This window comes from Larus michahellis, chromosome Z (assembly GCF_964199755.1).
Source record: "Larus michahellis chromosome Z, bLarMic1.1, whole genome shotgun sequence".
Taxonomy (NCBI): Eukaryota; Metazoa; Chordata; class Aves; order Charadriiformes; family Laridae; genus Larus; species Larus michahellis.
In genome coordinates, this window is record NC_133930.1 from 14040332 (window position 1) to 14055195 (window position 14864).

At 44.3% G+C, this 14864-nt stretch overlaps 2 protein-coding genes across 6 annotated transcripts in view; both read right to left on the reverse strand.

Moving 5' to 3' along the window:
- The window catches only part of NADK2 (NAD kinase 2, mitochondrial), a 31108-nt gene extending 23812 nt beyond the window's left edge, over positions 1 to 7296 (reverse strand). Inside the window, 2 exon segments of the mRNA XM_074569686.1 lie at positions 6812 to 7192; positions 7195 to 7296. Coding sequence (XP_074425787.1) covers positions 6812 to 7192; positions 7195 to 7296 — 483 coding nt within the window.
- Positions 7297 to 12066: 4770 nt separating this feature from the next.
- The window catches only part of RANBP3L (RAN binding protein 3 like), a 43444-nt gene continuing 40646 nt past the window's right edge, over positions 12067 to 14864 (reverse strand). For all 5 annotated transcript variants that reach the window (XM_074569688.1, XM_074569691.1, XM_074569690.1 and 2 more), the window contains one exon: positions 12067 to 14554. In XM_074569688.1, the coding sequence (XP_074425789.1) occupies positions 14511 to 14554 (44 nt within the window). In that variant the 3' untranslated portion in view covers positions 12067 to 14510. The remainder of the gene's footprint in view (positions 14555 to 14864) is intronic.

The window sequence follows — 14864 nt, forward strand, 5'->3', positions numbered from 1 at the left end:
GTGTGTGCGGTATTAGCGGCAGCACTGACTGCAGCCCAATAAAACAGATACTTGACCAGGAAAACAGAAGGAGAGAAAATAAAATCCTTGCACGAGCAAATTGAAATTTTGCAAAGCCAATTAGCCACTGAGCGTAACACCACTCAGCGACTCCACACAGCTCTGTCGGATGCCCTGGACCAAGAAAAAAACCTTATGGTCCAAACTAAGGGAGAGTAAATGAGAAACCCATGACTAGATGGGTCTTAACCCCTTCCTGGATAATGAACCAGGATTCGCAAGTCCAGCAAAATTGGCCGATAGACCTTTGTATCTGATGAAGGAGTTAGAGATGGGCTGGAAAATTTTTTACCCCCAAAATGACAAGGCAACACTAAGACTGAGACTACTGATAACGGTCAGGCAGGGGCGGGGGGGGGGGCCCACAAGTTACCACCCGAACGACACCATATTCGGCAACCAAACTATCAAAAATCCAGGAAAAATATACTAGACTAGCTCAAGAGACTGAATATGTATGGAGGGTATCACTGACTGGCGGAGACCGAATTTTATTGTCACAAGACGAGGCATCGGGGTATTATGGGCCCGGTGTATTTTTGACCACCGAAGAGAACCGTGGTCCTTAACCCAACTTGTTGCATATTGGGCAGGGGGGTTAGATCCCATGGAACAAGGTGACCCTGGGTGTACTGAGACCCCGACTATAAACCACTTAAACAAAAGTCTGAAAAAGATTGCCTGTCTCCAGTTAAGGCATGACAGACATTTAGTTCCCCAACAACCGTTTCCAATGTTACTAAACGCAAACCCTGATAGAATGACTCCCCTGATCCAAGGCTTGCCAGACTCTAAATATGCGGTCCAACTCCAGGACCGTTTGCAGGACGCATTAGCCCCGAGGGGGTGGGAGAAAGAATCAGCAAGGGAGAGCTATGACCCGGGTGGAGGTCGCATAAGAACTGATTAGATATGGTTGAAGGATGGGCCTTATAGGGGAATCGGGTAAATCTAAACCCACTGTGCATAGAGTAGAACAACAGGAGGACTGCACACCCCCCACAAAATCTGGGGGCAAAGAGAAATCAATTGTGGACTGAAGGAGTTAAAGAGGGAATTCCCCGGGATGTAATGGATGGCCTACCCACTGCAGCTCTAGAGAAGCTCGTTGAAGCCTGGAAAGATCAAAGGAAATTATCTTCCAGGACAGATGGACCCTCCCAGGGAAAATGCGAGGCAGAAATGAAATATGGCGAGATGGTGCTAACTGTCGGTCAGACACCAACTGCCCCTGAGGAGGACTTGATTGATCTCTAGTCAGGAAACTGGATGCGCTGTTCCCATTAAGTCAGCCAGGGGACGGCCAGTGCATTCACGTAAGAAGGCTCATGGATAATAGTAAGGGAGACTTCTTAATTACCTTTCCCCTTGGCCCTTTTAAAACTCCAGTTACATTTTTAGTGGACACCGGTGCTCAGGTCTCAGCACTCCGAGCGGATGTTGCTGAGCGCAATGGCATAGTTGTTGATAAAAAACAGATTCGGGTTACAGATGTTTTTGGAAACTCTAAGCCACAGCCAACAGCTCAGGTTAAGTGCTGGTTACCTGGAAATGAAACTGCAATACAGGCACTCATGATTTTGGGAACTTTCCCCACAAATATCTTGGGACTCGATCTGGGTGGATTCAAGAAGAAAGGAATGGAAGTTTGGGCTCCCTACTGTCTCTGTGACTTTTACAGCAAGCACCTGCATTTTCCCTCTCCAAAACTGTTAACGTAAAACCCTACGCCCTGCCCCTGGGAGCAAGGGAAGGGATTACTCCAGTGATAGCTGAACTACGACAGCAAGGGGTAATTATCCCCACACACTCACCCCATAATTCCCTGGTATGGCCAGTCCATATGCCCAATAGGAAGTGGCAATTCACAATTGATTACCAGCATCTGAATGCCATCGCAGGCCTCTTGACAGCTACAGTGCCTAACATAGCTGAAAGAATCATACAGCAACAAGAACCGATCATTCTACAACTACCCTTTAAGGTCTTGAAACCTGTGCTGACTGGAGCCCCTCCCCTATGAGGGCGGCACAGCAAGAAACAGTGAGGAAGTGATGATATACACAAATGGGTCGCTATTGCCACACACAGCAGATAGAGGAGGGAACCCTCAAAGTGCTCATAAAACTTGCTCCTCCATTTGAACCCCACCTGAACAATGTATGGTTTAGGAATCTGTTGTTGGCTGAATGAATTGAGAAGCTTATTTGAGCATGGAAAAAACAAAACACATTACCCCTCAGGAAATATAGCAAGATGGCAGTAATCTAACAGCAGTCCAGGAAAAAAAAAAAAGTGTGTGTGGGGAATCAGAAAAAAAAAAAAACAAACCAAAACCCCACAACTGTGTCTCCTGCTGCCTCCTATTGTATGAATCCCTTTGCTCCTTTTTTGTGGACCTCTTAGAGACACTCCACAGAATGACTTAACTCTTGCCTTCTTAACCCTTTCATCACTGTTATTATGATTGTTCTTTATTTTTAAAAGGATATAAACCCTGAAGACTCCCGTCAACATATATGCATGGGTAGTCACTGATGCTCACAGGAAGGACCATCAGATCCACACTAGGTGGATCACACCACCTTTTTAATTATTTTCTGCTCTATATATGTTTTACAGGTTATAAACAACCACCGTGGGACTTATATTTTTGATTGTTAAGTGCATTATTCCTTGCTTGTACTTTACTAGGGAAAGATGGTGTGGGAGAAATTGTATTCTTACTTAGTGTATGTACAGTCTTGTCTCAGTCAATTGTAAATTTGAATCCCAGTTTGGCATGGGAGTCGATACAAAGGTTTATGCATATTTGGAACCATACAGACTAGGGGATGTGCATCACCCTCCCTGGTTCTGCACCAGAAAAGTCCAAATTTACAATGGTTAGTCTAAATCTTACAAAAATATTGAAAATAAGTTAAGTCCCCTTTTTCTTGACCAGAAAGAGGGCCGACCATGGAAAAGTAATAGGGTGTGGATTTTGACACTCGAGGGCTTTGTATCAACTTCCGAGCAACTCTATTTGAGAGTATTTATGGAACAAAATTTGTTATCAGTCCTTAACCCATAGTTCTAGTAAACTGTGTTCCCAGTTAAATATGTCTTAGATATGCTTTTGGAGAATTAAACACACAGGTCCAACAAGTCTCCAAGATGACGCTCCAAAACCAATTAGCGTTGAACATGCTGTTGCTTAAAGGACAAGGATTGCATGGCATGCTAAATTTGACTGAAGAAGAATGCTGTATTACCATTCACAACGCCAGTACCTCACAGAAGAAGCCCATGCAAGGATGATGGAAGTTATGGATAAGACCAGAGAATTGTTCCAATCACTCTAACTGAAGGACTGGTTTGATGGACTGAGATCTGTATCATGGATCACTTCTCTTCTGCAAACTTGGGGACTCATGGGGTGGGAAAAGTGGCTAGCACAAATTGGAATAGCTTTGTTAAGTGGATTTATATTCTTAATGGTAGGGATTGCTATGATATGAGGTATGACTACCTGTTTGTTCTCTTTACTCCTACTATGGTCATGTTCCATCTTGGAATCCTTAGGAGTGATGGGGTGAGGAAAATGCCTTGTAAATATCGCCCTTACGATATTGTGGGATTCCATGCTAGGCCTTACAGCAGTTATACGTATGATCTCTCTTTCTGTCATCTCTACACACTACATTCAGATCACAGCAGTCGAAGAAAATCTTGGACTGTTTGAGTCACGGGGTGGTGTAAGAGACAGACCGTAAATTCCTTGATAAGGGGCAGAAGGCCATCCAAGCTTTCAATGGAATGCCTCAAACACAAGGAAATAAATAATGCAGGCCTGGCCTTCAAAGAACTGATAAGGCTAACACTTCTGGCCCTGAAAGTGTGGTGAGCTGGCCAGTTCTCAGTTCTTAAGGCCATTGTGTCTGCTGAGTGACCTTTGCTTCATTATTATTGCCTCCAATATTGCCTTGACATTGAATTTTGGTATTTCAGACAGCCGGTGCCTGGACATCCGAAGATCCATGACAGACGACAGCAGCACTGTGCTCCTCTGTAGGAATGCTGACACACCACAAGCCAGCTCTGGGGTCACCTGAGCTTGAGTCCCTGAAACGTAACACAGTTCCCACCACCACTATCCCCCTATCCGGGTTAGCTAACACCTTACAGCATCCGGTGAGCCAAACCTTTCCTACTTGCTTTTGCTTTCACTCTTTGACACTACCCCACCAGGCTTTCATGTGATCCTCGACTCCGGCCTGACCTCTGGGCGCCTGCTCGGATGACTGAGCACCCACACCACATTCAAGACCACTTCAAAGCACAACCTTCAGAATAAACTGAGCATCACCCTTGGTTAGCAGCAGGAGGGACTCGTTGCACGTTCAAGAGTAGCATCTGGTCTCATTTCTCAGAGACCAGCTTCTGAAATCTCCCCAGAAGAAGGGGGGAACACAGGGAGCACAGAGTGCAGCTAACCTCAGCAAGCAAAACACATCATGCTCCAAAGCTGCCCAGAAAGGACAGGGCACAGAGGGAGAAGGACATTTTGCAGCAATCACTCTGCTAAGAAGTGATCTCTGTCCACAACAGAGGGGAAGAGTCTCCCGAACGTTACCCTAACACAGTTACTGAAGCTGCCATTCGCTCAGAAAGTTAGACGAAAAAAAATCTGAGACCAGAGTCACAGCAGAATGGAAATACAGTATTTTTTACTAAAAAACTTGAGAAACAGGCAGTAAGGAGAACTCCTTCAGTCTCTAATTTCCTATTTCAAAAATGTAACTCTGGAAGAGCTTTCCATTGTGTTCTTATAAAAATCTTTGTATTCCCACCCACACAGCAAGAGCCTAACTTAATATTGCTAGGCACATAGTCAGGCAAGTTAGGCTTTGTCTAACTTTGTAACACCGTGAGGTTTTTTGCTGCGATTCCTCACGCGGAGGTATTTTCAGGGGAAAGCTAGATTAAAAAAAGCACCAGTCCTAGAATAAAAATTCCAGAATTCTCCCAGATATGGAGAATTACCTTATATCTCTAAGTTTCTCCAAAAGGACAAACTCTAAGGTGTTTCTACAAGGACTACGATCAGAAACTATGAATTCACAGTTATATTTTTTAAAATGCTTCTTCAGACTGATACAGGTTACCCGTCATGCAAAATATGCATTCTTATGAGAACAAAAAGTGCAGCTATCACTACATTCAATCAAGAGCACCTTTAGGTATGTGCAACACTAAAGACACAGCTCACTAGCTGATTCCCTGTCTCAGTCCTGCCTGAACACAAGCAGTTAGGGAAAGGTGGCCAAACACACCGTTTTGTTTTTCTTGGTTTTAGCTGCACACTGAAGACACCTGATTTTCTACCCTTAACAGCAAGAAATGCTTCCTAAAGAGAATCCTAAACAAAGACAGACAGCCAGTCTTACAGATGAGCTGAGAGAGACATTGCTTTTCCGCAGCCACCACGTGAAAGTACAGGAACAACTCAGCAACAGGAACCCACACGGGGGGGTGGGGCTGAGAATAGGAACACAGACTGATGTTTCCACACTAAACTTGGTGCCATGTGAAATTTGACGAGAGAGCTTTACAACAATATGGAAAAATGTTTGGACAGGAATTACACAGGATGTGGATGACCAACCAAAGTACACAGAAAAATGTAAGAACCATCTTGCTTTAGATAATGTACTTTTTATCCTAGTGCTTTACAAAGCAAGGCTATGCAACCACAGCATTTGTCACTGCTACATAAGTTATGCACATTTGCAAGCGTAATCCAAAAGTTGCAAACGAATCGAAAGCCAAAATATTTCCGGTTATAAGAGACCAAAGACTAGACGTGATCCTCTTGACAATAAAGACAATAATACGAGCTCATGACCTGGACTGCACAGACTGCTGACAACCAAATTAACTCCAGCAGGTACCACCATCCTCTCGCCCAGGGTGGCAGATGAGCACTGGAAAGAAACAGTCACAGGCTACATGGAGGACAGGATAGGGTCACTGAGCATGGTGGAGATGAAGACACTGGACACTGGGTGCATGTATCAACTCAGAGATACCTGCTTTCCTTAGTATACCTTCATTAATGGAACAGCCACCTGTTTTTGTACTGAATGGTTCTTAAAGACAAAAGAAAAAGACTTTTCTAAAAATCACAGCAAGACAGATGGATGTGAAAGAGATTTGGCTGTTTAGCCAGAGGAGTTGCTAGAAAAAATCCTGAAGGCTGAAGTCAGGAAGCCAGGCAAGGATACGGAGCAAAGGAGTAGGAGGAAAAAAGAACGAGTCCTCTCTAGGTCCCAGGTGGGATTTTCACAACACAGTGCCTTCCTCTGCACGCACTTCCCTAAATACAGTCTATGTATTACACACTGCAGGAGAAAACCTGCAGCCTGCTGAAGCCTGCAAATCACTCCGAGGATAAAACCCAAACACGCTTACTACACAAATCCCTCGCTAATTTGCAGAAGATGAATGAAGGGCGGTTCAGCGGCGCTGCCCATAACCTCTCTCCCAGGCTACAGGACGGAACGGGCACCACCGGGGAGGCGACGGGACGGGCACCCCCTCAGCCGTCGGCACCGGGGCGAGGGGAAGCCCTCGGCCCACTCCGGAAACGCCGGCCCGGCGGGGTCCTCCCGGAGCCCAGCCACCGCCTTGGTAACTCCTCAAACCTCCCGCGCCCGGCCCCGGCCCCACAGCCCGGGGAAGGCCGGGATCGCCGCGTCCCTCTGCTCACCAGCTGCTTGAGGTCCTCCTCGGAGAGCCCGGCGTAGCGGTACCGCTGCTGCTCGAACTCGTACCGCGTCGTCTTCACCACCACCGCCACCCGCGACGGCCGGAACCCGCCGCCCACCGCCCCCATCCCGCCGTAGCCCCGCCGCCGCGGCCCGCACGGCCCGGCCCTCGTCGCCGCCGCCGCCTCTCGCTCCGCTGCGGGGCTCGGCCCGCGGAGGGCGCGGCGGGCATCGCCGAGCAGCGGCAGCCCCAGCAGGGCGGAGGACGCCGCCTCCGCCCGCTGGCAGAGCAGCAGCGAACGGCGGGCGGCCGCCCGGCCGGCGAGGCAGAAGTAGCCGTAGAGGAAGCCCGGGGCGGAGGACATGTCCCGGGCTGGGTCGCTGACCCCGCGGGGTCGGCAGGCGGCGGGGAGGGCGCGGCGCTGCCCGGCAGCGGCTGCCCCCGCTCTGAGGCGGCCTCCGCGCGCGGGCAGCGCTCGGCACACATGGCACGGCCGCGCCGCCGCGCCCCGCCCCGCCCCGCGCGCGCAGGCGCCGCCTCCACCAATGGGGAAGGGTGCCGCGAGACACCCACCCTTGGCGGGGGGCGGGGCAAGGAGCGGCGGAGGAGGGGGGTCACGCCCCGGCGGCGGCCCGGCGCCGCGCGCGCATGCGCCCTGCGGTACGAACGGCGCCGAGGACGGGAAGGCGGGGACGGCGCGTGGGCCTCCCGCGCCCTGGGGGCGCCAACTGCGCATGCGCCGGGCGCGAGGTTCCTCTGCCGCCCTACCCCCGGCCCCACGCCCCTCGCGCCTCCTCGCGGCCCCCGCCGGGCGGGACGGGGCTGGAAGCACGTAGGCCGGCGCGCGCGGCCAGGGCGTCGCCCGCCGCCGTGAGGGGCCGGGTCCCCTCGGCCCAGAGGGACCCCAACGGGAGACCTCCTGGCCCAGGCTGCCTCCCGCTCAGCTGCCTTCCACCCTGGCTGTTCGTAAAATAAAGCAAGCGGCGTCCCCGGTGTTGGCTGGTGGAGGCAGGAGCCGGTACTGAGCGGGCTGTGTGGAACTCCCGAGGTGGACCTCGATGCGGTGCCTGGCTGGGAAGCTGGCTTTGCGTCCTTGTTAAACTTGTCTGAGGGAAAGGACTTTGGAAGGTAGAAAAACACAATAGGGTCTGTGTTTTAAAAGGACTAAATACTGCATCTTGTGAGGATCTGGTGAGAAGCGTGTAGTTTTGAGAAGTCAATCTCTTATTCATGCCTATTCTGATCTTTGTTACGTTTATCACAGTATCTGAGGAAACGCAGAAAAAGGCAACATGGCGCAACCAGCAGGCTTGGGAAAAGACCTGTGCAGCAGCGGTGTGAGTGCGTGTGAGTGTGCATATTGCAAGTCCAGGTAAAAAAAAAAAAAAAATCGATCCTGAGTTACATTTTAATATTGTGAGCAAGCTATCTAGAAATCCTGTGGGGTTTTTACATCATTATTGGTAACTGCCTTCTCAGGCATTGACTTTCACAGACAGTACTTCTGCAGCGAAAGCCTCGTTTACGCACGTTTTTCTCATTACTCACCTCGTACCTGTTCTTTCCCTGGGGGAAGTCACAGCTTCTCACTGTGGGGAGGGATGGAAGGCAGCACCTTTTGCTTGTCAGTGCAGCACCCTTCTACAGTGCTTTGCTAAAGCAGCCTTAGGAAATGAGAGCAGCTAAAGCCATTCAGCCCTCCCTGCTCTTGTGTAGCAATAGAAAAGCTCCACCCAGTCTTTACTGACGGCTAGGAGGATTTTCTATGTACTGATTAGCTCAGCCTTGAAGGAAAATACTACAAGCCACGTTACCAAGAGAGTAATTAAATATAACTAATTCCCTTGCTAACCAGAAAATGCCTCATTCTGTATAACTATTAACTTTTGGATTGTACAAAGCAGCAGGTAACACAAGATCCTGGAGACCAAAAGGATATAAGAGGTTTTGAAAATTTACAGCTCTGTTCTGAATGGTATCTATTTTATAACTTATTTGAACATTGGGCTGCTTCTCTAGGATTCTGTGCTTCATGTATTACCTATTTATACTGAACTGGTTTGATCTGTGAAAAACAAACTGGCTTCAACCACTAAGGCAAGCTTAAATATGGAACAGTATTTTACTCTGAGGCCATGGAATTAGCATGTTATGATCTTTTGAATTCAGGGCCATGGCAAGCATTATAAGAGTAAAATATGAAATACTTATTTTAAAATGTAAATTCAAAACAGATGATATCTTAATGTTCTGGAAACGGAGCAGAAGGGTACGCAGATTGTCTCATGCCCCATTGTCTTTGTGGAAAAAGGTTTAAACTTTTTATAACACATAAAATAGAGTTCGTGGAATTTTACTTACAGTTTGCATGTTACTTTGTGAGATGCATTACTTACAAAACGTTCAATAGACACTACTTAACCTCTCCCTTACTTCACCTTTTGATTTGAACATACACCTGCTACGCAGAACAAGACACAAGTATCTGTCAAATGACACTTATTTTGGCATACATTCACAGTTTGTGATAAATGATGTCTTCATGCCCCATCTTCAGTGACTTCAGGGCAATATACCCAGTGCACTAAGGGACTGGTTTGTTCATACAGTATTAATAAGAACAGGCATTTCAGCCTGTTATTCTCAGAGTATACGAGTATGGAGCAGGGGTGAATTCCCACTGTAATAACTTTTTAAACACTTGGATAACCACAACCAACTTTGTTTTGGGCACAGAGTACTTAATTCCTCATGGAAATGGACACCTCAGTACTGCTTGCAGTAAGGAAAATGCTTCAGAGTAATTTCCATTTTAGACAACAAGGAATTATACATGAGGTAAATTTCAAGACACAAATCCATAGCAAACCAGGCGTCCTTAGCTCTATATTCTTCAAGTTATATAGTGGACTTTATTTTAATTTTATTACATAAGGGTTTTTTAATCTATTCTGTGTTACAAAACAATGTAACTGGAAAAGTTTCTATGTAAACACTAATTTATCCCTAAGTGGTTACAGTAGCTGCAAAGCTGGCAATGCACGACTTTACCATCAGTTTTACATAAGAAGGTCTCCAAATGTAGCCTTTTTTCAGCCAAAAGAATGTACATATTGCTGCTAGTACAGTTACAATCTAGGACAACTGTTCATTTCTATTCCTTATTGAGGTCTGTGATCATCTAATTAATAATTAGTTATATAATTAACTAATCCAATCATTTACATTCTCTAGACTTTCTTTATATGCCCCTAAGTACTACTGGTCCCTGAAAAAGATAGTGCTATCTTTGTGTTGAAAATGATAATGCTATCAGTGTTAGTTGCATTCAGAGAAGAGGTAAACAGGCCATCATGGTAACGTTTCACAAAACCCGAGTGCTTACATTCTGAGTCCAGCTGACCACAGCTGTTAATTCTGATTAATCAGAGGAAAACTCCAGACTAATGCTTAAAGAACACCTCACTTGTGCGACATGTCAGAGCCTTACAAAGCAGGTAGATGAACACATTAGCAGGTGTAGTCTGATTGAATTTCTGATCCCAGATTCTGCCCATGCGTGCTTGCATTTTGCTTGCAACATACGTACCCCCATCAGGAAATTCTGCCTGAACATGAGGAAAAACTGGTTTACTTTGAGGGTGCCAGGGCACTGGAACAGGCTGCCCAGAGAGGTTGTGGAGTGTCCTTCCCTGGAGATACTCAAAACCCGCCTGGACACATTCCTGTCCAGCCTGCTCTAGGTAACCTTGCTTTGGCAGGGGAGTTGGACCAGATAATCTCCGAAGGTCCATTCCGACCCCTGCCATTCTGTGATTGCATAGTTGAGTAATATAATTTGCTTCATAACTTCCAAAATAGAGGAGGATGCTTCAGAAAAAGCAAAATAAATGCAGTTATTCTTCTGAATGCAAATTATTGAACATTTTTCACACAAAAAAAATGAGAAGTGGCAAGCTTTCTTGTCCACACTTTCATTTGAACATGTTTTAATTAACAGAAATTTACTTTTCTGCCTTTCTTTCCAGTCTTTGTTTATGCAAACCAAACTACACCGTCCCTGAAGTAGACTAACACAACTGACTTCAACATTTCAGATGAAATTTGAATGTGCTCAAACAGCTGCAGACACGTTGTTTTATAAGAATAACTTTTAGTGTTTGTAAAGACAACTCAGGAATCTGAAGTCCACTTTTTAGACAGACAAGTGTCGCAGGACACGCAATGTAAACTGCTTCTAGATTATCCTGACAGTATGCCCCAGTGGTAAGTCCTCTAAAACCCAGCTAAGGAAAAGAGGATGCTCTTTCCCTCACTGCCCGTGTTGTACAGGCTGTCAGCACTGAAAGCAGTATCAAATCTGCTAAAGGTTTTTCCTGTATTCATACATTTAGAGAAATGACCAAATGTTAAACTTCTTACAGTTTGCCAGAATTAATTCAGCAGTCACTAACCATCGTGACATAAAAACCTGAGTGAAGATTCAGGAAGAGATACAAACATCTCCAGAACATAAAATAAGCCACTTAGGCTATCCTATCCAAGAAGATTTTGCCAGAAACTCATAATCTTAGTGGCAGGTGTCTGCATATTTATCTTTCTATTAGGAATTGTTAGTTTTCCCTACTTTTGAAAATTACTACTGCTCTAATACATAAGAGCTTCTAGCTCTGCATCCCTTATGTATATAAATTAATCACTGGGATTTGTTAGAAATAAATAAGTATCATTCAATTAATCTGAAAAAGAAAATAAACACAGAACAGGTTGCTCCACAAACAGCAAAATTAGTGATGTCTAGTTGCATAAGGATTTGGGTCACGTCCCTACACCCTTATTCAGGCCATAATAGTGTCAGATATCCATCCTTCTACGGTTTTCCTTTCTCCTCCCTCATAAATGCTACAGTGTGTTCAGAAGCAGGGATGTGCTGCTCAGCCCCACAAGCCTCACAGAAAATACCAAGTTTACCATGAAACTTTTTCCTCAAAGAATACCTTCCTCTGAGTTCTGTCACTCAACAACTGCCAATTTTCACAAAGAACTTAAGCTGTCTTTGAACTGTCTACCTTGCATCCAATTTATCTTAAACTGAACCGTTGGGCTCGAAGTGGGTCTGACAGATAGATGTCAGACCCACAACAGTTTAAATCTTGCTTCCTTAGGAAAACAGACTTGAAGTTCTGCGGCATGGAAGGAACAGTCTGCAGGAAGCTCTAACTGTGACACAATATAAGGCAACTAGTTAGACGGAAATTGAAGCAGTAAGAAAATTGTTTATTGTTCAGACATAGAAATTGTTGTTCCAACTGTCATAAAATGACAAACTTTACATTTTTAAAACCAAGTTAATATATTACATATTAGCATACCTTCAGTCTTGAGAAACAATAATTTTTAGTGCAATGAAACTAAATAGAATAAATAATTAGGATCTCAAGAGTAAAACTTCATACCTTAAATACATCTGCACATACATGTATTTATATGTCCTCGATTACCACAGTATCCAAACTCTTCAAAATAGTTAAACAACTCTTTTCCTCTTCATCTTTTAGGAGACGTAGCTTCATGTTTAAGAGTGTGTGTGTGCACATGAGCGTGTGTGTTTGTGTGTATACTTATGTATGTATGTAACAATCTTGGGAAGAGGAAGATCAAAAGAGTTTGTTTATTTGTGAAAGATCATAAGCCTTGTTCCTCAAGCTGTGGGAGCAAATGACAAATTAAGTCCTGTGTCTGCAGAAGTTCTGTTTTGCCTGCTCTGGAACACTCCTTCATTTGCCAAGGATTTTACTGCTCAGGTAGAATTTAGAGGGATATCATGACACCCAGGTGCTTACATCCTATTTCACGGAAGACTGTGATTATCAGGGCAGACTTTGAAATCAAACTCTGCATTCAGTGCACAGTCAGCTGAACTCCAGGGCAAAGTTATCACCATGACCTGTTGCTAAATACATAGGGCTGTGGTGTTTTACAACTGCTGAAGTTTTTATAACATAGAGCTTTGTTCCTGAGTGTGAGTTGCAGCAATGAAATATGAAGGCCAGTGATGCAAATATTGTTGTAGTCAGGAGTGAGGCTGACAGAAAAGGACACAATGTACAGCTAGTTATGGAAAGAACATTTTTGTTATTGGTAAGCTGAAGAGTCAAAGAGAATCCCAGTGTTTCACTATTTGACACAGGTGCTCTGTGGTGAAGCAGTCCCTTTTCCTGAAGGCAAAAATCCAGTCCCAGTTAAGCTTACTGTCATCCAGATGCTAAATCAATGTCAGATAAGTGCTACTTTTGGCAGCAATTTAGGATCCATCGCAATCCAGATGCTAGTTCAGTTTGACCTGGATGCTAATCTTGACAGGGCACTCAGAATTCAGGAAGAAGATGGTATTCTTCCAACTTCATAAATATGTTCAGACAGGAAAACTAAATTGTGATTTGACTCTTCAGGTGTGATACACCTGAAGAAATCGTACAATTACCTTAATTGTACGATTAATTAATTAAAAGGACTTTGGATATTTCAGAACATAGTTTCAGCTCTGAACACGACAAAGAAATAGTATTTGGTAATCAACAATATACAAAGCAGCAGGTATTCCCAGGTGGCATTACAATTGATTTTTCTAACCCCTTATGAGAATGGTTAGCTAGAAAGCAGAAGTTTGTGGAAATGATTTTTCCAGAGTGACTGAGTCTTTGGCAGTGTTGAGATTTTTGCACATTAGGATGCGTAACATATTCATCTGTTTCAAGGACTGATGCTGTTTAGGGATAGCTACAGCTAAAGCAGAAATAATCTCAGATAATCTCACACAATTAAGAGAATTTTTTATGCAGATATCCAGTTATACTGTGCATGCATTTATTTGTGTATATCAAATAGAGAATTAACAGTGCAAGTGCTTGTTTTGTGAAAAGGTATTAATGAGTGCAAGCAGATACACGTTTAGATCTTAAAGCTCATACGTCCCTAGAATTGGCTTGTAGATCAGCTAGATTGGCTTCGTGGTGAATTCTGGTGCTTATGGCTATAAAGGCTGATTGTGGTTCTTTGCCCTGTAACAAAATTCTACAACCAGTATAAAACTTGAGATATTTTCAAAACAAACAGGGAAAAAAACTTGTTATGAAGGTTGGTTTCCATAGGCCTTGGTCATGCTAAACTGCCAGTCACAATTCTGCTTGTATGTACTTACAAATATATTGCTGAATGTTACCACACAATTTTAAAAAAATGTTTTCAGTGAAGCCCAATTTAAAGCTTTCCAAATGTATCTTTTAAATAACAGATGAAAAGTAACAAATATTTCTTCATGTATATTATTAGTTCATGGTTATGTGGTTTTATCCATCAATATGATGAATAAACATTTATTCCCTTACTTTACTCCTTACTTTAATTATGTATCTAAATATATTTAATTGTAAAATCCAAAGCTTTTGTAACAGTCCTTGAATATTGGAAGCCATTGTTGCATTCCTATCTCAGTGCAAAGCAGGCCGACTGGAATCCTCCAAACTGCATCTCAAGTTATTTCTCAGTGTATTAAACTTAAGTTGTCCCTAAAATTAATGTTTGATTAAAAGTCATAAAGCAAAATGCATCTGATTTCCTCCCTCCAGGGACTGATGAGTCAGCTTAGACATTTTGGGAAGATGAGTTCCCAGCTGCGCTGTTTTAACTTCTGGTAGGTGTCATGAGCAGACTACAGACTGCCTGCGGTTCCATCTAGAATGATCTGAAAAAGAATTTTAACAAATCTTACTTATTTGAGCATATTCATGTTTTGAAACAATCTGGCATTTCATAATACCAAAGCAGTGGGTTAAAGTCTGGATATGATCAGTTCCTGGTTTAGGTAAATATCTAACTAGATAACACAGGATTATTCGCAAATATTTGAGCATGTGAGTAGTGAATGAAGCCTGTGACCCCCCATGTCAATAAAGACAAGCACATAACACTAAGGATTCAGGTGTCTTGATACGACAATGTGTCTGGGATGCAAATTGCTCTGTCAGGGGAACACTGTTTTAACGCTTCGTAAC